We start from the raw sequence: 26,063 nt of genomic DNA, 5'->3' as shown, positions 1-26,063 counted from the left end.
AGCTGATGCTGCTCCTGATAAAAGTTGGATTTAAATGACAAACAAAACCAAACAATAATAGATATTGTTTGGGTAGGTTACTCCTTTCAAACATAAAATGTCATCTCTGAGAGTCTGACACAAAACTTTTAAGATTTCCGTCAGAGGAGTTGAGCAACTTTCTGTCTCTGTATAGTAACAGCTACAGCTTCCCATTGCCGTCTTAAAATTGCTGTTACTGGTGGATCAGCTACATCTTGGTCAACCACAGAGTTCAGATATCTTATTCTGTTATGAAACCATTTCTTCTTTGTGTACTGTTAAAGAGCCAGGTTGATTATTAGCCTGTCATGTGGAGCGTGCTCCAGAGATTCCCTCCCCCACGTACACCACAGCTCACCACTAATCACTTGGTTTACTCACTCTGCAGCATGAAGCATCTCAGCCAGTGCTCTTAACAGCCAGGTACTAATGAGCGCTAATGAATGGGAGGTTAATTTGTGGCTTCATTTGTTTGACTGTGCTGTTGCTCCCCCCTCCTCCCCCTGCTCCCTCTTTACGGGGGCTGAGTGTTCCCCTGTGGGCTGCCGGTCAGCTGCTGCTCCTCGATGTGTCGAGGGGGGTAATAACTTGACCTTCCTGTTGTGATGAGACAGATGATCCTGTTTCATAAGATCACATCAGGCAGAGTCAGTGGAGTGGATTATGATGGATTATTTAAACTGTTTACCTTGCTGCGTATATGCCACATTTCCATGGAGATAAGACACTGATACTATAGCTACTGTGTGACTACGGTTTTTCATGTTGTATATTTTAAGTCAGACATTGTTTAAAGTCACAATGAATAAGTTAAACTTTCAAACATAACAGTGACTCATGATTTTGTTTGTTTCTTACCAGGGACACAGCAGTACAGTAAATACACAGGCTACGCTCAGACCTACAGATGGAATGGCGGCCACCAGGACACAACTCCAAGGTACAACTCTTAAAACACTGCAAACATTCAACTGCTTTGAAAAATTACAGTGAACTAAACAAAACAACAGGTAAGGCTGCCTTCAAAATAAAAGCCCAAACTTAGTTACAACAGTTGACCAAAGAAATAGAAAAATCTCACAAGTTTTCACAGTGACACAGAAATACCCTTTAAGCAGGGGGTTCCATCCACCTTAAGGGGTGATTTACAACAGTGGTCTCCAACCCCCAGGCCGTGGACCAGTACCGGTCCGTGGGTCAATTGATCTCGGGCCGTACATAAAGAAATGCTCAACTTACATTGTTTCAGTTTCATTTTTTATCTGATTTTGAACAAGGTTTTTTTTTTTTTTTTTAAATGACCAGATTCTCTCTGTTATACCCGTCTGTGATACATTCTTGATGCCTAACCCCCCCAAGCTAGAAAAATGGACAAAAAACAAACATCTTTGGAAAGTTTCTTCAGGCAGAGTAAAAGAGCCAATGAGGAGACAGAAGAAGAGGCTAGTTATCTATTTACCTACAGGCTAACTAACAGAAGAGTCAAATTAAGATATATAATTCATTTTTTTCACCAACTTTAATTTCTCAAGGACATTTAGTTAGACTACAATTGAACTTTGTATCAACATTCATTGTCCCTACATTATCAATTTTACTGACTTTTGAACTTTCTTGCATTACTTTAAGTTATATGGCATTTCTTCCTCTTGGAAAAAATACCTGTCATGTCCAGTTCTTAAAAGAACAACTACTTTTCAAAGCAGATGTTGGTCTTAACACCTATGACTACATTCACATGTTCACCATATTCCTATTAAAGTGATATTCTGGGATGGAACAAGTTGGGTCCTATCACAAGGTTTAGGGCAGAAATTACCCCTACAGCAGTGTTTTTGTGCAGCAGAAGCCCAGAGTGCCTGCACCAAACACCCCCTCCCTGCTCCTCGGCTGGTTTCCTCTGCACTCAGACGGGGCCATATTTTACTTGACCAAAAACACAAATAAACGGACTCCCACCGAAAAAATCTGATATGGGTCTGCATTCACGCTTTATTTAGAGAATTTTCAGCACCTTACTGTCACACAAAAACACAGCTAAATAAGGCTCTAGTTCTCATAGTGTCTCTTCGTCCTGGCAGACTACCTGCGTTTGTTAATATCTGGCACTCTGCGCGCGCGGACTGATACACTAAGTGACAAGCACCTCATAGCCAGCTGTGGCTCTGCAGCAGAGGTAGCGCCGTTTTACGACATGATGAGAACTAGAGCCTTATTTAGCTGTGTTTTTGAGTGAAAGTAACGTGCTGAAAATTCTCTAAATAAAGCGTGAATGCAGACCGATATCATTGGTGCGAGCGCTCTGGGCTTCTGCTGCACAAAAACACTGCTGTAGGGGTAATTTCTGCCCTAAACCTTGTGATAGGACCCAACTTGTTCCAACCCGGAGTATCACTTTAAGGTCCATATTCTGGCAATATTCAGAAAAAGGGGTTTGCATGTTTCACAGAGTGCTGAACTACTGGAATATTCCTGTGTACGTGTTAATCTGCATATTCTGGATAAACTGCAGCAGTAGTAGTAATAGCATCATGACACGATGTCATCTAGGAGTGTTCTTTTGCTCTCACTGTAATGACTTTTCCACCAAACAATCTAAGATGCTCACTTTTGCACTATACTGTGTAATATTTGTATCTCCTCTTCATTAAAATTTGACTAGAGCTCTTGTTCTTATTCACCTCCTTAACTGCAGCTTGTCACACAGTCTTTTAAAAATATCATACCAGTGGTGTGCTTCTGCCCGTCTATGTAGTCCATGATATTCAACTCTTTCATTTGATTGCATAAGTTTGTCTCATCCTCATCCCAAAGTGTAAAGTCTCCTCGCCATGTTGAACATGCAGAGATGTGAACAAATCCCAATATTCAGGTTGATACAGGCATTTGCCAGAGGTCTTGTTTAAGTTTCTAATAATCAGAAAATGAGCTTAATTGGGTTTTTACAATTGGTGAAAAGGTATTTCCATTACTCCTATGCAATCAGAATAATATCATTATTCCAATTCTTAAAAGAATATGGTGTAATGTAGTTATTGCTTTCTTTGACTCAAGGCACGCTGTAGTTCTGTTGTAATCTCTTCTTTTTTGTTGATTGTTTCAGTGATGGTTGGCAGAGGAGATGCACAGAGATTGTTGCCATCGACGCGCTGCACTTCAAGAGCTTCCTCGAGCAGTTTCACCCTCAGAGGATAAACCGGGAACTCAACAAGGTACATTTTTACATTTCTTAAAATCTGTGTTTCTAATCATTGGATTAATGATTACAAGAACTTTTAAACCACACTTTTTCCTTTTTGTTCAAAAATAGTGTATATTAGAACAAACCTTTATTGCACATTGACTCACTGCTCTTTCTTATAATGCTGCGATCTTCCCCTTTCATTTCTTTTAAACAGATTTATAATTTTTCACACTACAAAAGCTGAAATTATTGAACTAGACATTATGTACAACATTTACAGAATAAGTCCAGAAAAATATTGCCTGAAATGCTTGCAGAGAGTAAAAAAAAAATTGATAATTTTTACAAAAAGTAAGACAAACCCTTGCATGGCTTTCAGTTTCAACAGTGCAACTTTGACATTTTACTGAATGCTTAGTTGGCTCTGATTTAATGACTTTTCATTTTGATGATAATCGGAAACCTGATTCATATTTTGAAATGCCACCTGAGAGGAGAATTGACTGACGTTGAAGTTTCACAAAGTGAATATTTAAATTATAGATGAGTGTCATATTCTTTTAATTTAGACAAATGACGCAGGTAAAAACTACAAATTATAGGTCCAGAATATTTTTTCATTATCTGTTAATCATTATTATTAAATTAAATCCGTAGATTTTTCAGATATAGCTTCTTGTACGTCTGTAATCACCCTAGAGAGACGTGTTCATTCATACCTGAAAATCAAGATGTTGATGTTGTCAGCCGTCAAAAGCCTGGATGAGTTTGACAGCCCTGACAAGAGTGTGAAGAATGCACCAACATGGAGATCAATCCTGTTTGGAATATCGGCTACCCAAATGTCATATCTGCCCTTTCACAGGAGGAATTTATGACTGGTCAGGGGGGAGGATGGATGCCCACCGTTTATTTCTCCCTATTCACGTAACGTCCAGGGTTAAAATTAATGTCCACAGCTCCTCCAGGCCTTCCATTTCAAATCTGACATCCAACACATGTGACATGTTGTTACACCAACGGCTCCCGTTCGTTTCTGTGGGCTTGGTCTTTTATTTACATGTAGAATAACTCCACAACAATTCAGAGAGAAGGTATGTGTGAAATGACTCAGTGTTGTTTCCTGAGTGTTTGTTCAGCCAGGTCGACCAACCTTCATGTGTTCACGCGTCGAATGATGTGTCAAGCACAGACCTGCAGGCAAATGGAATTGCTGTGTTGCTTTCTGTGTTCCATTTCTGTTTGATGGCGCCGAGACGCTCTGTCGACCTGCTGCTTATGAAACGTACCACTGATCTGGAACAGTGAGGTGATCTCGAGACCTGAGGCCTCTTTTTATGTACCAAATGACACATCATTCCACGCTCACTGTGAGTGGCCCAGTTTGGATGACAGCTTGATTAAAGATCATTCAGAGAAAACCTGCTCCATTCACAGGTTTGATGAAAAGAAGACTTTGCTTAACGTTAGACAAAGGATTGAATTTCCTTCCTGCAGAAACACCAGAAACCACACACACACCAAGCCTGGTCAAAGAAAAAGGTTAACACACACTGTACGAGCTGAATTTCTTTGAAACTTAACTTCTAAGTTATGAAACTTGCAAGTTTTACCAATAACAGCAAATCAAAGTTCTAAGACCAGTGAAAAAAAAGCACAAATTTACATTTTGCACTTTTGGATCACAACATTTTCTCTTTTGAGTTTCAAAATACAAAAAGAAGAAACGTAAGTGAAACAAACAATATTGAGTAGGAAATCTATTGAAAACAACAAATAAAGGGAAACAGTCTGTTCATCAGCTGATATAAGTTTCAGAGCTCAGCCTTTAAAAGATAAAATCTGCTTTAAAATGTGGATCAATGTCATTTCCTGTCAGGTATTGACGCTGTCGTGACCCCCTGATGGTAAAGGCTAAAAAGCTTTTTCTCTTTGAACGTGGTCGGGTTGTTGAGCTGCACCAGCAAGGCCTCTCACAACACGCCACAGATATTTTGAATTTCCTCAAAGATCCTGAGGGTTATGAGACAAGAGGTAGACCCAAAAAAACGTCACCAGAGCTGAGCCAGAGGATCTGATTGGCTCTTTGTCAAGACAAATGAGGATTCTGGACCCAGATCAAGGCCGTTACCAGAGCTGACTGCAGCCCAATAACCATCAGACACCATCTAAGAGAGAAGAGCTTTAAGAACTAAACACGTCTTCAAAGACCTCGTCTCCTTCAACACCACAAACTCACCATTTGGACTTTTTCAGAGAGCGCAAACATGGGACACTGAAAGGTGAAGAAAGTTTGATTCTCTGAGGAGAAAAAACTGAACCTTGACGTCCTGATGGCTTCAACGTTACTAACATGACCAGGAGATCCCACTGGAGATGTTTTCACGACGGCACAGTGGAGGGGGCGCCATCATGATCTGGGGCTTCTTCCTTCAATGGACCAATGGAGCTTCAGGTTGGTCAGGGGCGTCAAACGGCGGCTGGCTCTGTGGAGATGTTGCAGGGGGCCTCCTTCATGACTGAGGGCCCTGGTCTGTGTGGGAATGACTGGGTTTTTCAACAGGACAACGCTGCAGGTCACAATGGGCGCCTGACAAAGGACTTCTTCCAGAGGAATCAGCTCACTCTTTGGACCATCCTGATGTTCCCCTGATCTAAATCACTCTGACAACATTTGGGGATGGATGGAGAGGGACGTTTACAGAAATGGACATCAGGTCCAGACAGAGGATGATCCTCCATGAAGACATCTTCACCACTTGGAGCAACGTTCACACTGAGTCCTTTCTTCAAACTATTTATGTTTTAGAGGGTTTTTTTCTTACTTTTAAAGGCTGTGCTCTGAACTTTTGATCAGGTGATGAACAGAGTATTTCACTTTGTTGTTTTGAATAAAACGCTTACTCATTTTTTTTTGTCTCACTCCCATTCATGATTTAGAATCTTCATAAGGTCCAACTGTGTAAAATGTAAATTCCTCCAATTTTTCCAAATAGTCTTAAAATTGTAATCAGGTGCATAGAGGCTGACTGGGCTGTCAGGTGGGCATTCTGTATCTTTTTTTGCGCGCCTCTTTACATCATCGTAACTTCAACAAAGCTACGTTAAGGATTCCAATACAATTATGAAACCTATCAAAAACAGTATATTAAACCAGTGCAGGGATGAAAGATATTCTTAACCTTGCTACTGAAAAGAAAATAATAATCAAATAAAAAAAAATATGAATAACAATTATGATAAAAAAATGTTTTTTTTTCTGTTTTTCTTTTGTTTGATGGAAATTTGCTCTTAAGTTTGTGGATTGCTTTGCTTGTATTTCTGTCAAAAAAATTAATGGAAAGACGAAAGGCCTGCTTGCCGACAGCATTTTTATTTTTTCTGATTGTGTTTTTATTTTACATTTTGTGAGTAAAGTGGCAGATAGAAGACTTTTTCTTTTTTCTGCTTCTTTTATTTGTTTGAGGTTTTTTATTGTTATTTTGTACTTGTATTTTTATGTCAGCATGATAAAGACAAACGAAATTAAACAACAGAGCTATTGTCAACGACGTGCAGGGTTTGTATTACTTTCCCTGATAAAACCAGCTTCATCTTCCCTTTAATCTTTCTTCCTCTAGGCGTACTGTGGCTTCGCCCGTCCTGAGGATCAGAGCCAGAACCTGGCAGCGGTGGCTACGGGGAACTGGGGCTGTGGAGTTTTTGGTGGTGACACACGACTGAAAGGCAAGCTGTGACGTCGGTCTACCATGAAGAAAAATAGTGCTCCCATCATCCTCACCTCACTTAGCAGTCTAAGCAGACTCTGTACCGTGATATCACAGAATACATTTCAGATTGAAAAGCTCCAGTAGATCAGCGCGGGCATCCATTTGTCTTCAGGGAATGCGTTCATTTAGTTAAGGTCTATTCGTCGCCTTCCTTCTATTGATCAAATGACAAAGTTAATATGTTTCATTAATAGTGAAATTGATCGCCTGCTCAAGTCCATCAATCTGTTCCAGCTCCTTGTCTGAGCTTTGTATCACTGTCACACAGCGGGAGCTTCAGGACACTTCTCTGTTTCTCTCTGTCTGTTCAGGCTTTGTGCTTACAAACTTTAACACTCTGCGTAACGGGTAATAAGCTGATCCCTCCATAGGCGTCAGCTCCCACTGTCTGCTTAATGACACGCCTCATGGGAAGAGCCTCCTAATTCAAAGCTGTTCACCAGCTCGGTTTAACCCTGCCTGGCCTCATATCACCACATATCTTTTAATTGTCCGATCATCTTTTTTAAATTAAAGACGTTGGAACAGCTCAGGAGAGGGAAACTGCTGAAGTGTCGATATATTCAGCTGAAAATGTTGATTCAGTTTTGCTCATTAAGTCGCCACCATCCCAACCTTCATTAATCAGCAGACATATCTCCAGTCTGTTAAAATATTCACAGCTCTCCGGGGCCAGGCCTGGCCTCTCTTTGTAACTAACCCAGAGTTCTCGGTGGGGATGAGACCTATTCCCTTGCTCACTTACCTTTTCCTGTACACAGATGCTCTAAAGGCTGACTCCCCAGACCTTTATTTGTTTAACGTAACTGCATATTTCTGAATAAAAGGACCAGAATTTTCTCAAAAAGAGGAGCTTGTTATGGTATTGAAGCAGATTTTGCACCACTCTCACTGTGGAGGTCTTTCTTCTTCTCCTCCAGCTCTCCTCCAGATGCTGGCAGCTGCCGAGGCGGGTCGAGATGTGGCCTACTTCACCTTCGGTGACAGCCAGCTCATGACAGATGTCCACAACATGCACTCTTTCCTCACTCAGAGGAAGATCAGTGTCGGTGAGGCAAATGACTCCTTCTCGTACTTTTCTCGTGCATATTTTTTTGATGGCAAGAAATGATTACAAGATCTGTTTTTTGTAGGGATAGACCGATTATCGTCAGGGCCAATTATCGGGCCGATATTTGGCCGGATATTGGATTTTTGTCGATATCCGATATGCCGATATATCAAAACCCCTTTCGGCCGATACCGATACCGATAATCACAAGTTTGTTTGTTTTTTTCCCTGTAAAGAAAGCTAAGTCTATCCTGTACTGGAATGTATATGTTACCCTTATTGTGACGGTCTTATTTGTTTAAGAAACACACATAAAACAAGACAAAAAACATTTGATTTTACCATAAATAAGAAATGTATTATTTTTTCAAACTCAAGACATTTAGTAATGAAATACAGAAAAATAATTTCTTTAGGTCACATGAACTTTAAATGTACAATGCATTTTTAAACATAACCAAGTTGCATTTGATTATTTTAGAGCTACTGTAACAACCTGGTGACAGACACAGAGCTCTGCAGTGCAAATAAATGAAGTGCTACATTTTATTTAAGGAGCTTATTTTTCAGATGGAAAATAATAATAATCCTAACTGAATAGCACCTTATCGGCTGTGCATATCGGCAGAAATTTTCATATCTGCCGATACCGATAAACGTGTTTTTAAGCTTTTATCAGCCGATACCGATATTGTGCCGATCATATCGTGCATCCCTAATTTTGAGGCATATCAGCATCGGCCTGTTTTTAATCTGACGGCTGATAAGAAACAAATTTAAAATTGCGTTGTTGCAGCTCTGATGCAGCCACAGTACCATCTGATTGGTTACAAGCAGAGCCATGGCTCAGGTAACAGCCAATCAGCAGTGTAGTTATTACAGTTATTGCAGTTATTGCAGATACATTGAATTATTTATTGTTGAAAACTTGAGCTATTTATTTTTTATGTTTTCAAACATGCTGCGGAGTGTTGCAGTTTGTATTTTTAAAAATTTTGACACAAATATTTTTACTTTGACTGCAAATTGATATCAGCCTCAAGTATCGCTTATCAGCCCTCTTGGCCACAAATAATCGGTATCTGTATCGGCCCGGAAAAATCCATATCGGTCTATCTCTAACTTTTTGAGAACATTTTTGTTCAAGATTTTCTCATGAACTGTGATTTATAAAATGGTAAAAAAAAAAAGTTACTACTCCTGAAAGCTTGTGATTTGTTTGAAAGTTTGCTGTTACACCATCTTTTTCCCTCCACAGGGGAGGTGTATGATCTCATGGGCCAGTACTACAGCTCAGTGTGTAAGAGCTGCCTCGGCCGGCGCCCTGACGTCAGCCTCTACTCCTTCATCTACCGGCAGGTCAGCTCCTCCCCGGCGCCGGGTGACTCGGCCAGACAACACGTCCCTGCAGACAGCAGTTAAGGTCATGCGGCTGATGAGTCACCAGCCTTATCGGTGGAAAACATTTGCCAAATTACAACATCTCCAATTTGCCTTATCATAATGCCTTTCCCTTTAATTTTTTTGTTGGACTTTTTAAAATCAACTCTCGTGGATTTACTAAAAGCCATCTCCACATGAAAAACCTGGCAATGCAGATCCTGGTTGAGAGCAGCCGAGCAGCTGAAGGTGATTAGTTATGACCCTGCCTCGCGCTGTCGTCCAAGCTGTGTTCATTTTGCTACTGCTGCTGGTAATACGCCAATGGACTGAGCTTCAATACGACGCAATCGTGATTTTAATGGTGAAGCAAAGGTTGCCATCCATCTTCTGAGTTTGTCATGTTGCCTTTTTTACACCCACACATATCCAGCTTAATTGAATTGGCTGTCAGAAATCAAGTTAAAGGAAAAGAATAACAAGAGGCGGGTTTGGAGAGCTGGGAGCACTCACAGGAAAGCGGTTTGATTTAAAGAGCAGTCTGGCTCTCTGAGAAATTGTCTCCTACCTGGGTTCTTTGCTGTGCGGTGGACGATACCAGCTCTGAAACAAAATGCACTTAAAATACGATTTGTTTGCTTCTTGAATTTTGCAGGATGGACTGAAGTGAAAAGTGAATTTTTTTGTTGATTTTGAGTTTTAAAATGTTCTCAATAAATCAATTTGGAGTTAATGTGAGGTTGCAATTTTTAATAATTCCCATCCGGATTAAACAGAGCTACAAATTTTCATCCCCAAACAATCACAACGACAGCTTCTCGTCCCATGAGCTGAATGACTTTCCTAAGCACTGTGCCATTTATATTTCCCCTAGTTATTGCTTCACCCTCTCACTCAGAGTTTAATAAGGTCATACCTTTTATATAAACTGTACATGACACCTCATTAAGTAAAGAGGAGATCATAGAACATCCAGTCGGAGGGGGAGAGTCGGGCAGTGGAGCTCCTGGGTGATTTCTCTGTCTGTTGAATAAAAACACGACTTCATTTGCATCAAGAAGAAGCTGTTTGATGAACGTCTCAGAGGTGAGACCATTTTGCTCCCTGTGTTCACGTTTGATGACAAGTAAGTGCTCCATTTTCTATCAAGGGGCAATTTTATTGTATCTTGCTTTCTCAAGCACCTGTATTTATTTTCGCGGTTTTATTTATCATACAGTGGAGAAAATAAGTATTGAACGTGTCAACTTTTTTCTCATCACATTTATTTCAAAAGCTGCAATTCAAACAAAATTTCTATCAGACATTGGTATCAACTCAAATAATCCACACATGAAAAGAAATCACAACGTTCAGGTCCATAAATAATGATTATGTGGAATTAAGTAATAACACAAGAAAAAAGTGTTGAACACGCTAACTTAGAATCGTCTAATACTTAGTGGAGAAGCCTTTGTTTGCAATGACAGCTTCCAAACGCTTCTTGTATGTTTTAACTAGTCGCCCACACTGCTCAGGTGTGATTTTGGCCCATTCCTTTGCACAGATTGTCTTTAAATCTAGAATATTCTTTGATGCCATCTGGTGATCCCTTTTGTTTAGTTCTTTCCACAAGTGTTCAATTGTTTTTTGGGTAATGTGCAGTGCCATTTCTCCTCCAAACATGGTATGTGGTGTGACGGCCGAAAAGTTCAATTTTGGTCTCATCTGACCAGACAACATTCTCCCAGTATTCTACAGGCTTGTCAAGATGCTGTTTAGCAAACTTTAAACCAGCTTCAACATGCCTTTTCTTGAGGAATGGAGTCTTGCAGGCTGAGCGTCCATAGAGGCCATGGCGGTGGAGTGCATTGCCTGTTGTTTTCTCTGTAACAATTGCACCTGCTGCCTCCAAGTCTTTCTGGAGCACTTTCAGGGTGGTCCTTGGCTCGTTGAGTTCTCTTCTGACTATCTTTCTGACTCCCTGGTCAGAAATCTTACAAGGAGCTCCTGTGCGTGGCCTGTTGATGGTAAGGTGGTGTAACCAGTTCCATTCTGATGCTGAGCAACAATCAGGTTGTTAATGTCTTCATAGAGCACTTTGCCTTTACCCATCATGAGGTATGTCGTATTTAACTGTTAGGTGAAAAAACAACCTTTTTTATAGGACCATCAATTTGCTCTAGCCCAGCTGATGTTGGTTTGCACTAATTGGAAGTTCAAGTAATAATTACTGACAGATTTCAGGTGGTATGGTGCATTTCCTTGCCAAAGTATACAGCCTTCCCATGGTGTGTTCAATACTTTTATCCTGTGTTATCACTTAATTTCACATAATCATTATTTATGGACCTGAACGTTGTGATTTCTTTTCATGTGTGGATTATTTGAGTTAATACCAATGTTAGGTAGAAATTTTGTTTGAATTGCAGCTTTGGAAATAAATGTGATGAGAAAAAAGTTGATGCGTTCAATACTCTTTTTTTTCCCACTGTATTTTACTGTCTGATCAATTTTACTAGATTGTTTTAAATGACAGGTGGATTTTATCTTTTTTTGTCTTTGTTGATGTGTGTGTGAGTGTTGTCAATTTATCAACAGTGTCGACATGTGATGTGATGTGAAGTATTAAATCATGAATCTTGAATTTAGTAGATGTACAGTATCAAATGTTAAAACAAACCCTTTATAATGATAGTGTCATGTCTAAAACCATCTCTGTGTTCTTCCATTTCTATTAAGAAATCTATTTTTCTATTTACAGATCATCCGGTCAGCTGGGGCTCATCGACTAAATATTTTTAGCTGAATCTGAGTTAAATGTGCCTTGCTGAATGGACCCCTGGGAGCCTGTAAGTGAATGAATTAGGTGTAGGCGTCTCTAAGCCTGGTGCCGCCTGCCCTCATGGAATCAGGACTTCAGGTAGGTGGTCTCTCTTTGTAGCCTGCTGAGTTCAAAACAAACCTTTGGTGGCATCCATCTCAATGGGATCCACCATAAACACACAGTTGTATCCCACTGGATTGATCCCTCTGCAGTGAGCTCCATGTGTGTGACTTTGACCTTTAGTTACCATCTGTTAGAAAGGCACGAACAGTGATTTGTCTTTTAAACATGATTACACATGAAAAGACACATTTATTTGCTTACTGATGTTTTGTTTAAAGAGGGGGTTATTATGCTTTCTCATATCCAACATGAACAATGCTGGATGTTCAGACTAAATGTGCTGATTTTCAAACTTCATATGTTGCAGAAATCATTGTTGTAGAATCTGTAAACTGATCAAAACACTTGTTCTAAAAGTAACACGAGATCTTTCGAGACTTGCAGGGGTTTATGCATAACGATACCATGCCATAACGATACCATACCATACCAACTTTATTTATAAAGCACTCTTAAAAACAACCACAGCTGTAAAAAAAAAAAAAAGTGCTGTACAGGTAGATAAAAATAAAAAGATAAAAACATATAAGAAAAAACAGACACATAAAAAAACATACTAGAAACAACTAAAAGCAAATAAAAGAACCTTGGTACCTGCGGGAGCAGCTGGTCGGCTGACCTGAGGGACCAAAAGGGTGAGTCCAGGTGAAGAAGCTCAGAGGGGTAAGGCAGGGAAAGACCATTTAAACATTTATAAACCAATACAAGATTTTTAAAATCAATTCTTAAAGTCACAGGCAGCCAGTGAAGTGAAGATGACGGCAATGCAACAACCTCCTAACTGGTTAGATCTCATGGTGCTTTGAAGGGGAAGGCCTGGGGAATCCAAGTCTAACCAGAGCTCCGCCCCCTGACAGGCCTCCAGAAGGCTGGCCAATCAGAGGTAAGGGGGTTTGTGGAGCAGGGGGCCTTAAAGAGACTGCAGCCAAATGAAATAAGAGTTTTCTAAAACACCTGTGTGAGAAAAGTAGGGTTTTTACTACAGGGGGCACTAGAGTGACAGTATAATGTCCAAAAAAAGAAACAAAATAAAGCACAGTAACCCCTCTTTAATAATTTGTTATTTGCCATTAGATGTTCTTTTTCCTCTTAGAAAGTTACCCAAATAACAGAATCATTACAAGAATTCAAAACCACTTGTTTTTTCTCAGAGATGAAAAAAATCAATATACAAAACAAAGATGTCACCCATTGGTTTCTGAAGAGACATATGAAGCCCTATTATTACAGTTACCATGTAGATTGGCTTCCTAGAATCTTTCTATTGCATTGTGGGAGATTGGAAACCAGAAGTCCCGAAGAAATAAAATTCTAGAAAAGCAGTCTTTCAAATTCAGTTGATATTGAAATATAACATACAACAACCAACAATAAACCCTGAAAACAGCCAATTAAGCATGGGAACAGTTTGTACATTTAATTTAAATAATCATACCCATAAAGCACCACAGTAACACAGAGATGTCTTTAATCTGTTGTTTAATTAATCAATGAACCCCGGAGGACAAATAAAATGCATCCAACAGTTCATCATGTGATTCCTTTTGAAGCTGGGACAACATCCCTCCATAATGTTTCTATATATGTCGTGTTTCTATCCAATAAGGTCAGCTCTGATGTAATCATAAACAGGAAGACCTATTTAAATTCATTAGGAGTCATTTACTTCATATTTCCTTATCATTTTGGATTATTAGCAGTAACCCCCTGTGGTGTTTGGAGGACTTCTTCGAGGTTTCTCTTGGCTGCAGATTAAAGGCGTCACCAGCTGAATATTGATATGTTTGATGAAACCCTGCGAGCTGTGGCTTACGTTTGTTTGGAATGAAGACATAAGACCGAAATAGGATTCGTTGTCATGAGCTCCCTTTCACTAATTATTCATACGTTGTCCTTTCTGTGATAATAAAAATGCATTCTATGAAAAAAAGATGAATGCTGCGTTTACACCTGGGGCATTGGACTACTTGTGGGATGCAGCTCATTTGCAAGTGATACATCATGAATTATTACTGTTGTTCTCAGTATGAGCAGAGATGCTTGACATGTAAAAGTCATATTCAGATATCGTCAGTTTTAGGTTTAAAACAGATAAAAGAAACTGGCCATTGAAACAAAATCCCATAAAATAAAACTTCAATTTGTGACAGACTCATTATTATTTTCACTAGGGCTTTTATACAGTTTAGTCAGATTAGACACTACATTTATATGGACGACACACCCCTGGCCTTTTGCGAAAAGTGAAGCCAAAATACTACCCCTGTGGATACCCAAAGCATGCATCTAGTGGCACTGGTACTGAGTAGAGATGAGTCTTGATCTTCATATATTTACGTAATCACTTAATAATAACAAAAAATCAGATAGCTCATGTGACCTCTATCCTAGACCAAGAATTTTTTTTTTTTCTAAATTAATTCTAGATGGAACCTCAATAATGTAAAAGAAAAATGAGGTTAAGTGCAAACTTTGCTGGATTAAACTAGAAATAATTGCAGTGTGTTTAGCTTATATCCAGCTAGCCTAAAAATGAGCATTTTTGCACATTTTTGTTTTAAACTTAAACAATGGTGTGTAAGGTTTTTCTTTTTTTTTTTTTTGCTGATCCACTCAAGACTGAAAAGGAGGAATCAACCGGTGATCTTGTCAACATCAAATAAATACTCAAAAAGTAACCTCTGGAAAAATGAACACTGCAACGTAAATTAGCAAAACAAGTAGTAACTTACAAGGCAAACAATAGAATAGAATATAATGTCCTTTAATAATTTCTGAATGGGAATTAAGAGTCACAGCAGAAAAAGAAGAAAGGTATATAGTGTCAAATTTCACAGGATATAAATGGAATAATATAATAAGTGTCAACTCAAAAAAAAAAAAGGACCATCAGAGACGACAGCTTGGCTTTAATTCTCTTGTCAGCCTCCACCTTCACAGGGTCCAGGGCTGAGCTGGACTTCTTCATCAGTTTTTTTCAATCTCACTCTCCTGTATCCTGTCCGGCCACAGGAGGCTGTAAAATAGTTCAATGTGGCATTTTTGTCTGATGGTAGCGCTGTTAGCTATGTCTCTGTGAATAGCTTGGTGCCACTCTGCCCTCTGGCATTCCCTCTGGTGCTGAGTTAGCCCCACTAGCTCGTCCATCTTGTTGGAAATAGATCCTGCATTCCCCGTAACGATGGATGGACGGACAGGTCCATGTCTCTTCTTAGCTCACACCACTGTACCACTAGCATATCATCCTTGCATCTTCTCAGCTTGTAGAGAACATTGGACCTAGCACCAGTTAGCATCAACATGCTATAGGCTGCTGAAAACTGAAAACTTGTGTGTAAAATTAAAGGACAACAAAGAGAGAGCTGCTGTAACAAGCTGCTGTAACAAACTGCAACTCAAGCGGTGCCTAGCAACAGGAGGGGAGTGTGCTATTAGAGAAATAACTAAAGTGTAATTAAATTTTCTAGTGTGAACTATATTCCATCAGTTACAATGGAGAAGCTTGCCTCGAGGCCCATACTGCAGTCAGCCAAATGAGGGAGCTTTAAAGATTTTGGCCTCACTCAGGAGAGTCGCTCCATCCATGTTTTTGTACAGTCTTTGGCTTACATTAAAGGGAGAGTTTTGAACAAAAAGGTTCCTGCTTCCCATCGTCTCTTCCTTTCCTCAGATTTTTGTCACGGTCATCAAGAACAACAAGTTCTGCTTCGACTGTACGTTTCAACCCTCTCCACTGTAGCCACGAGCATGTCTGAACTCAGCGTGACCTAAATGTTTCACCACTTCCTGTGTCCTGTGCTGCGTCTCAGCAGTGTCACAGCCGCTCTCCCGTTTGATGATAATTGTCTCTCTCCTCCGGCTCTCACACATGCTGAGGCGGTTCCTCATCTGAAGGCAGTTCCTTCACTGCCTCAAAAACCTGCTTGCTTTGTCTTTTACTGGCTGTGAATAGCCTGCAGCCAAAACGCTGTCTTAAATATGGGCTGATCAGGGAGAAGGTGGAGGCGGTGTATAAATCCAACACAATCGCAATTATTTATTAGTGACAGCTTTCTGTGGCCGTTTGAGCTCAAACGTCTCCACAGCGATTGATCCGGAAGAAAAATCCATTTTTATGTGATAGCTGTAGCTTTTAAGCAAACTGACTGCTCGCTCTGTAAGGTCAAGGATTGAGTGAGTGAAGTTATTTTTGCTCCTTGTGTTATTAGATTGCCTATCTATCACAGGAGTGTCATGTGATTGATGCTGACTCAGCTTGAATGAAAGATGAGGCAAGGCCATTGCTGCTCAAACACAGGAGGAAAGAGCAGCCAATCACCACCTGAGAAGCAGACGCTGTTCTATATGGCTTACTACTTCTGTTGTAGTTTGAATTTAAAGTCATGTAAACCAAGTGTCTGAGCACTTTCCATTTAAAGTGAATGCAGAAACCGTTACCTTAGTGACAGCCTGTAAATTGCTCCCCACTTAAAATTGCATGAGCTCTTAATGAGCTTTTCTGGCTTAATGTTACGTTTGAAATGTCAGTTTTTACCTCCAATGTTCCAGATATGAACCTTTAATTGAATGCTGTGAGGCTGAATTGGTTTATTTTCCTGAGGTTTTCTGTTTTGAACTGAAGGCATCTCCTCAGGCCTTTAATTGCACACTTGTTGCTCCCGCCACCATCTGCTCTGTGTCTAAACAAGTCCAATCATAAATTCAGATAGAGAAACATATATTACGTCGCCTGGGAAGGATTCCACACTGGAACCTCATTTGAAACATGAAATTATATCGAAACCACTTATGTAACTTTTGAAATTTGTCACAATTCCACCTATTTTTACAGAAGGTTAGAATAAGACGTATAAAGTGTTACGTTAATGCTGAACTTTTGGTACGTCACCAAACCAGACAGATGTCTCTCTCTGGGATCCAAAGGTGCCAGAGACAGATGCTTCCTGCTAATTTCAAAGGAGACATTTTACAGGCTTTTGCCTTGATCATTTTCAGACGGGATGGCAACAGTCATTAAGAGAGGGAGAAGTGAAATAAATCAAGGTCAGTTTGAATATATTTGACTTCTGTGCTTCCTTGGTTTGTGAAGTAATATATCAGGTGTCTGAAATTAGTTTGAAGATTTGGTCAAACTGTACATTGTAAAGGCACCTTAAGGAGTTTTCTTCTTTTTACATAATGTTTCATTCTTATGACTGGTAATTGAACAGAGTGAGAATCTTATTTTTGATAGGGGAGCCCTATAAACAGGGCCTATATGTATGTTCAGTTTTTAAAGAAACAGGATCATTAGTCTTAACATACCTTTATGGAACGGCCTGTTTGGCTATAGCATTAGCTGCATGCACAACTGCAAATAATTGGCCACCTAAGGCGTAGATTGCGTCATAAGTGAGAGGAACCCCCTAGAAAGACCCTTAAAACAAAATGGAATCATGCATTCCTACTGTGCATAAACAGCAATAAACCTAATGAGCGGTAACGGTGTGACTGAGAGGAGATCAAGAAAAACATATTTCACTGGAATAGATGGCTGTTTTATGAGAAAGACTGTACATAAATAAAGAGCTGTTATCAGCAAGTCAAAGAGTAAGGAAACATTTGGAAAAAGATCTTGAACAAAGTAAATTGTGTGGTGTTTCTGAATCCACAGTAGAAGACCTCAAAAATAAAATGAGCAACATGAAAGCTGCTCTGAGTTTTTACAAGCACCACTGCAATTCCTCAGTAACTCCATGAATAACTCTACAAGTAGCTGTTTGATGAACTCCAATATTTCATCACACACTTCTTGGAAGGACCCAGATGCATAAAACTGAAGAGCAAAGCAAACTTGCAAAACTGACAGCAGTGAGCCATTTGAGACTTCAGTTTCCTCCCTTATATTGTCTGCAAACTGAAAATGTTGTGTCTCCTAATTCTAAATTTGCTGTGTAGCTCTACATTGTCATACTTTTCCAAAGGTTCAGTTTAATCCTAATTAATAAATATCTGCTGTCTTTACATATTTTGCCTTTAACGGTAACGCATAAGCACAATTTCCCCTTTAAACAGCTGAACTTGGCGGTAATCCTGCCATTAACGCCTGTAATGTTGGGGTATACCGCCATTAAACTGAATGCTCTGTTGGGGCATTAACCTGGCTCATGCAAACCGCTAATTGATTTTTTTTACGGTTAATAAAAAACAGTCCGTTTTCCTCGCCAATGTCTGGGCATAGATACAGGCTGCTATGTTTAGTTCAATCTATATGCTGACGACTAAATGCTTCAATGCTCTATGAGGGTCAAAACATCCTTTTTTTTCAGGTTTTTTTTTTTTTTTTTTTGGGGGGGGGGGGGGGGGGGGGTATTTTTGTCTTTATCCAATAGTACAGCTGAAAAGAAGGTAGTATAGAGTAAGGGAAGTCATGCAGCATCAAGGTCTGTTCCCTTCATACATGGGGTGCACGAAAAATAGTTCATCCTTATGCATATTTTTTTAATTCGGATATTTAATGGATTGCACACATCATGACACAAAGTTTACAAATTTTGTTTTTAAGTTGCAGTAGATAACTTTACGTAGCTGCAATTCAGCATGTGACACCATCACTCTGCATCCAGCATAAAGCTGCCTTGAATAAAGTTAAGTAGTATCAAAAAGGTAAATTGTTTCCCATTTATTTTTTCTTCATGACAAATGCACTTTTGAAAGAGTTGTGTTGACGGTGCTCATGGGAAATGCAGTCTTTATCCAAAAAGGTTTCAAGAATCAACACATTACAAAAGCTCGTCATTAAAGGAAAATACCATAGACTGGACAGTGTGGCTCCGCCATTTATTATTGTATGGTTTTGAAGCCAAAATACCCCCATCACAGACACAGCCATTGAAGCAGTTGTGCAGCCAGAGTCTGCGCAGTAAAGACTGTGAGGGATTCTGGGAGAATCTGAGTGGAGCCAGGTGACAAGAATAATAAATTTTTTTTTTTCTTTCAAGAGTCTAAACACTTCTTGACTCTACCTCCCGACATATTTTACAATTCCAGAAAAAAATACACAAGAACGGCAGCTGTCATTCATCGTTAAAGGTGACGTAAAACCTTGTTTTTAACCTCTTATAACTACTGAAAACGAAACTTTCCAGAAAAAAGGGGACTTGAATACAAAGCAGCCAAATGATATCTTCAAATCACCACAACAATCGGACATGAGAAACATTACTATGAGGCGTATTCATTTTTTAAAGTTTGACCACAGCCCATCTGGAATGACTGGAGAGACAGATTTTTTTTTTTTTTCACCTATACTGCAGCCAGTCACCAGGGGGAGCAGTTTTTGTGGCGACCTCACTTCGAGCTGAGCAAGCGGACGTCCATTTTTTTTTTCAGTCTATGGGAAATACATAAACAGTTCCAAGCCTCCTTCTGTTCTTGAAAAAACTACACATTTTGCAGTTTTACCTTCTCTGTAGTTTTTTGAAATTTAGTCAGTGCATGATAAATGATTGACTAAGTATGGAGTACAGCAGTCACAGAGCTTTATATGTTACTGCTGCATATATGTGAGGATTCAGTGACAGCGGAGTGTTGGGAATAGCAGAACAGAGCCGCTCGAGGACGGCCTGTCACGTGTCGTAGGTCCACTCTTTATGTGTTTGCCTTCAGAGAGGAGGGAGCTGTCGCATGTGCCTTTGGTTCTTCTCAGAGTGGCTGTGGCAGAGTGGACCTCCAGGCACCGGGCTTGTTATGGAGCTGTCACCGTTAGGCTGGCAGCACACAATGCAACAAGGAGGCCTTTATTGGAAGTCAGACAGGATGTATGTCGAGAAAAAAAAAAGGGAAGAAATTCAAGAAAAGTGACCTCAAGTACTCGTCTTGTTTCTGTGCCTACGTCACTTTAAAGCACAGCTGATTCTCCAGCCAGGCTTCACAGGAGGTTCAAGATTTCCTGGTTAGAAAGTGAATCCCCACTGGGTCTTTTTTTTTAAACTGAATATTAATCAGATTTCCTCTCTGAAAGCCCTACAGCTCTTACAGAGACATCCTTTTTAATCAAGACATAAATGAGACATGCTGAAGTGATTTCTAGTATCATGACTCTGGGGGATTTGAGACTTCTAATGGAGATGAAAAGTGCAGATTCTTTCATCTTTGCACTAAGTTTAACCTCTTTATTCATTTGTAGTTAAGAGGACACAATGATAATGGCATCATACATAGGAAGGTGCCAATTTGAAGTCATTTTTACGTCTAAAAAAGGTACGATTAAAAAAAATGTGTTTTTTTTGTGGAAGTTGAATTCTGACTCGGCAGTTTTATTTCACACCCTGATGTTTGTTAGAGCAACAATGTGTCCGCACCACCTGATATTTCTCAGTTTAGAGGCTCTAAATGCCACACAGTCCATCTTTTTCGTTAGGTAATTGTAAACTACAGTGACAAAACCTATTTGTCCTGCCCCTCAGAGCTGTCTCCGAGGCTGCTTTCCCTGACAAGTGTGGTTTTAGGGGCCATAAAACCCTCCCGCTGTCATTCCTCAGTCCTGTCCTCTATTACATATGAACTAAAATGACAGGCTTATTTTCACCAGGACACACGTAGCTCAGATAACACCATCGCTCCAGTGCCGAACCCAGCATGTTTGAGGATATGTCTTATCGACAAACTGCTACCAGGGAAAGGAAACACAGGGAGGGTTAAGAGAGAATACCAATATCAATTCACCATTTAGTCTGCTTACACTTCCTTTACGGTTAAATGCATAGACCCTTTCTCCGCCTGCTGTTCAATTACCCAAGCACCCATAAAAACCTGAAGTTGCGCCTCCAGAGTGAGATATTGTCACGCTGCTGCTAGCAATAAGAGCGAGATTTAGGACGAGCCTCTCTACTGTGACAGAGGCTCGGCAGAGGGACCCTCTCTGTCACCAGATATTGCCATCCCCAGCCGCTCATTAAAGCCGGAAACCATTACTTTACAGCCGCGGCTCGCCTTCTCTCGGCTCCTCCTTCATCTGCCTTCACAGCCCAGTGAAAGTAAATAAACACAAATGAAGTGGAGGATGTACGGAGAGCACCAGAACCAAATCTGGAAAGCAGAGTGACCCATTAACTTCTATTTATCTCTATTTCACTCCAAACCTCTGAGTGGTGAGATCAAGACCATTACAGGAGAATCTCCCCTGTGAACAATGCAGTGTTAGTTTATCATAACGAGTGTTCCCAGCGGGGCTGTTTGGATTTCAGTGGGAATTTCACCTCATGAGTAGAATTTAGAGAGACACAGACGTCAGTTTAGCTGGTTTAGATTGATTCAAATAGTATTTTTTTTACTTGGCAGAGGGGTCGTATGAGGTCATGGTGAGCTGTAAGTGTGAAACCCAATGAGGGATAAATTTAGTGAAATGTCCACAGTGATTACTTTCTATGGTCATTTTTGTGAGACATCTTGGGTGATGACGATATTCCCAAGATATTTCTGTCACTTTCATTGATTTCAACAATTTTCACGACAGCTTAGCCACTTGTTGAGAAAATGGGTAGAGAACTGGCACCAAAGTAAAACCATAAACCCTATAGGTGTAAGTCAAAGTCCATACGTAATTGAACTATTTTTAAAAGAAAAAAATCTAATACAAACATAAATTTCAGTAAGTGAAGCTATAAGTAGCTATCAAAGAAAGAAGGAATCTTCAGGCACACTTGCTCGGTTCAAGGAATACAGAAAAGCCTTCAATGATTCGTAGCATACCTAGCGGTGTTGGGCAAATTTAAAAACTAAAAAAGTAATAAGCTATAGTTACTCGCTTTTAAGGTTTGAAAAAGTTAATAAGATTACCTGACACTGGAAAACAGTTTCTAGCGCTGTTGTGCCCAACACTGAAACAGCTGTTTACTGTAGACTCATGTGGACATGGTCCAGTTTGGTTCGTCGTAGTACGGCATGCGTTTTGTGGAGTTCCCTTCGACCAAAACCAGGACAGGTCCCCAAATTACCGACCCATACCTTCTCACTTTTTGGTACCCTTCTGTTGGGCTGCCAGACATACTTATCTGACCCCAGAAGGTGGAGCTAGAAACACTGCAGTCCATTGATTGGTCGAAAGAATGACACATGCCAATCACAAAGAAGACGAACTGCTGGATGTCTTCCATCATTGCTCTTTGTTTACAGTGGTTGAGTCTGAAATCATTCACTCATTCCCTACTCACCACTCACTATAAAGTGAATTAGATGTAGTGGACTATGTAGTCCACTCAATCAGCTAAATTAAAACAACATGTCGGACACTACTCACTCACTCCCCAGCCGACAGTGACATAATTACTCTCGCATTGCTCACAGACGGCTGAGGATTTAACATTTATTGTTTTTCTCAAACACAGCAAAACAGTATTTATTTCAGTGATAACTAATGTTATGCGTAGCATATTTTCTGCAACAGACAAATATAACAGAAACAGTTATTACAAATTATTTATAAAATTAATGAACCATATATTTACACAGCAACTTATGCTGTCTTTGAGAAGTACAAGGTCCAGTGAATGCATCACCCGTGATGAACGGTTTAGCGGCTAACGTCCGTGTTGTTTGTTTCTCAGCTTGAAGCTGTGAGACATGTTCGTCTGAAAGTTAAACAGAGAGCTTAGTGTTATTCTCGGACGGTTTTAATGTTGTTTCATGTTTTCAGTAATCAGTAATCATGTAATCAGCCATTCGTTCTGTTTGAACTGTTTGAGCTCATATAGTGAGCATCGCTAATATACTACTTTTCAAAATGCATTGTGGGATACATTTAGTGGACTATAAAGTGAATGACCATGCTCACTCAGATTTCGGACAGCACAACAAAATGCCCTGTTCACTATATAGTGAATCGGGAGAGACACAGCCAGTGTTGCGTTTTTCTTCTTCGTTGGATTTATTAGCAGGTACACTGCTATGCCGTCATGCCACTAGGTGGATTATGTGGCTAGTCACTTGCAATTTACACGTGGTCTACCAAGAGGAAGGCATGGTTGACTATGAAAACACAAACAGGATCAGGCTTTACCAATTCAACCCGTACCAAAGTGTACTGATCCAAACTGGACTGCTTGGTGGAAACAGGGCTTTAGTGGAAGGGAAAGGCCTGCGCAAGGATGGAGAACAGGATAGACCCCAAGTTACCTGGTGGTTCAGGAGTGTAAGCAATGATGATACACTTGAACAGCTGATCCATGTGCTGATGGTGTAACATTGAAGGCGGATGTACAGTTTGTGTTTTATCTGTGAAAAGTACTTTAACAAAGCACCGTAATTTGACTAGAGATAGGGTTAACTTATGAGTTTTAAACAGTTAACTACATGACACAATTGATCTGGTCTCTAGCTTCCTTGCTGGTTCCCCATCTGGTTTCTCATCACAGGGGACAAGCTGACTGGGAGCCCCCTGTTGGTTATTTGATACGGTCTCCACTAAGGATAAATCAATGGCACCCATGGTGGACTGGGTTTTATCTTAAGGTCAAATGAGGACGATGGTTAGTTTCAGCTAAATGGTAAAGATTGTATGGGGTTAGATCTTCTCTTTTTTTTTCCATCTTTGAAGAAAAAGCCCACAAATGGAAACTGGTTGAACTTTAAACATTAGGTAGAAATGTACTAAAATACAAAACTTAATCATATTAAAGTGCAAAGTATAAAAATAAAGAGAGCAAACAGAATCTAAAAGGATAAGTTTAAAGACATCATTGAGCTCCTCGAACAACCCCACCCCAAGAAAAACCATCTCTTGAAACTTTCCTAAATTTCATTCTTTGTTTGTGTCTAAAGGTTTGTTAACCATCTATAGCACAGCTAATCATTAGCTTCAACTTTTATGGAAACTTTAAAATGCCTTCTTCACAGGCACAAAATTTCCTATCAGCCTCTCCATAAGCTTTGTCTCTCTTCCCCCAAACAAGCGAATGAACACACCTCTGTTCTCCCATCTGTTGAGGCTGCGTTCCTTCCTCTTAATGGCTCGCCATAATTGGCGGAGTCAGGAAACGGGTGCTGCTCCATCGCGTGTGCTTTCGTTACTGGAGTCCTGAGTGTGATGGAGCAACTGGCAGCTGTGGGCTCAGAGATGCTGCAGCTCGGCGCAGGCCTGCCTCTGTTCATCTCCTCTCTAAACCACACAGCTCTGCTCCACGGGGACGGGGCTACCGGGACAGATGGCCACCGGGGATCTGAACACTTAATGAAGCACACCTTTTTTTTTTTTTTTTTCACCTCTTTTCCTCAGTCAACCCCCTTTTTCCCTCACACCAACAATCCCTCCATCTCACATCTGGCCTGGCATCAGAGCAGAGCTGATAGGGGGACTTCAGGAGTGAGGGGACTGTCTCCTGTGACCAAAGCCACTGAGCCTGCATGCATGCTAACTCATGCCTTTTTATTTGCCCTCATGACAGTAAAGCTATTAGCTGCCTGGTGGTTGTTTTCACTCGCCGGGCGTTGTGAGATATCTGTCAGAACTCATGGCCAGTTCACAAATTTCTCTGCATTACCAGGACAGGGTTTCTGAGGAGAGTGCAGTGCTTCTAATGAGTTCCTTCCATCTAACTTTTCTCCCTCCTGTCGACTTGGATCCGTTCACGTTTGGCACTTATGCAACCCTCTCTTAGAGCTGCTCTCATGCTGAACTGGGAGGCCATGCAGGCGGATGAGGGGTTGTTACTCCGATGTGAGGAGAGCATTTAAACATTGTCTCTTTGCGGTGCTTTCCTGGATGATTGACTCTGGTCTGAAGACGATGGCGTGGCAGAACCACTTACCTTCTCAACTCCAGTCATGAACTCGCACATCCTCTGTTCATCCATGCTTGGATCTAGTTAGAAATAAAAGAAATCAGGCTTTTATTTGGGTGTGTTTGTATTGATTATAAATTTAAAGCTTGTGATAAATGATCTTTGAGGTTTTGTCTTCCAGACCAGTCACGACTTTCTGCTCTTTCTCCAGCTGCAACGCCCCGACCCCGTGGCTCACACTGTTCCTTCTCTCATTGGAGCCACTCAAATTAGCTCCGACCAATCTTTTAGACCCCAACCGCTTCAGGACATGCCGCAAAAACGAGGCATAAATCATTCCCAGAGAGCAGGAGCGTGTGGCAGGCCGAGATGCACATCCACCACCCGAGATTTACGCCGCACATCCAAGCGCGGCCCCGGCAATCTGGATCCTCTCCACCAGGTCATCTTCAAATTGGTTATTGATCTTCCAATCACAAAATGAATCATACGTTGCCAACACTGTTTAGGCGCCGCGTTTACAGTAGCGTGGCTTGAGTTACTGCTGATATGCAGCCTGGGGATGGATTATTGTTTTGGAAAAAGCATGAGAAAACAAGTAGCCACGCACAACAAAAGAACAGATGGGGAAAAGAAATTTAAGAAGTAGTGTGGCTGGAGATGAATGGATGTCATGTTGTCACGAAGCAGAGCCTCATTATGAGGTGTCAAAAGGAAATCGGTGACAGTCACTGAAGTGAAAAGCTTGAAGTTGCTTGAGGGTGATGTGCAACAGTATCTGCAGCTGCTAATATTCCTGTTTGAGGATAATTGCAAAGCCAGGAATTATCTAAAATAAACAAACACTGCTTTTTCTGCGTACCTCCTGATTCTGTCGTTATCTTTTCGTACGCCGCTCATCCACCTTATGATGCTGAGATAGAGAGGATTTTGTTGTACCAGGGCTTTAAATGGGACCGCCTCGCTGGAA

General features: G+C 40.5%; 1 protein-coding gene across 1 annotated transcript in view; it reads left to right on the top strand.

Moving 5' to 3' along the window:
• The window catches only part of LOC141785564 (poly(ADP-ribose) glycohydrolase), a 30,181-nt gene extending 19,837 nt beyond the window's left edge, over window positions 1-10,344 (top strand). Inside the window, exons 14-18 of the mRNA XM_074663932.1 lie at window positions 883-961; window positions 3,125-3,233; window positions 6,826-6,931; window positions 7,896-8,024; window positions 9,285-10,344. Coding sequence (XP_074520033.1) covers window positions 883-961; window positions 3,125-3,233; window positions 6,826-6,931; window positions 7,896-8,024; window positions 9,285-9,448 — 587 coding nt within the window. The 3' untranslated portion in view covers window positions 9,449-10,344. The remainder of the gene's footprint in view (window positions 1-882; window positions 962-3,124; window positions 3,234-6,825; window positions 6,932-7,895; window positions 8,025-9,284) is intronic.
• Window positions 10,345-26,063: the final 15,719 nt, after the last annotated feature.

The sequence above is a fragment of the Halichoeres trimaculatus genome, unplaced genomic scaffold (assembly GCF_033239565.1).
Source record: "Halichoeres trimaculatus isolate MK-OKI-2021-1 unplaced genomic scaffold, fHalTri1.1 fHalTri1_scaffold_23, whole genome shotgun sequence".
Taxonomy (NCBI): domain Eukaryota; kingdom Metazoa; phylum Chordata; class Actinopteri; order Labriformes; family Labridae; genus Halichoeres; species Halichoeres trimaculatus.
The sequence above is the reverse complement of the archived record's forward strand: the minus strand, read 5'-3'. Positions and strand labels throughout refer to the sequence as shown.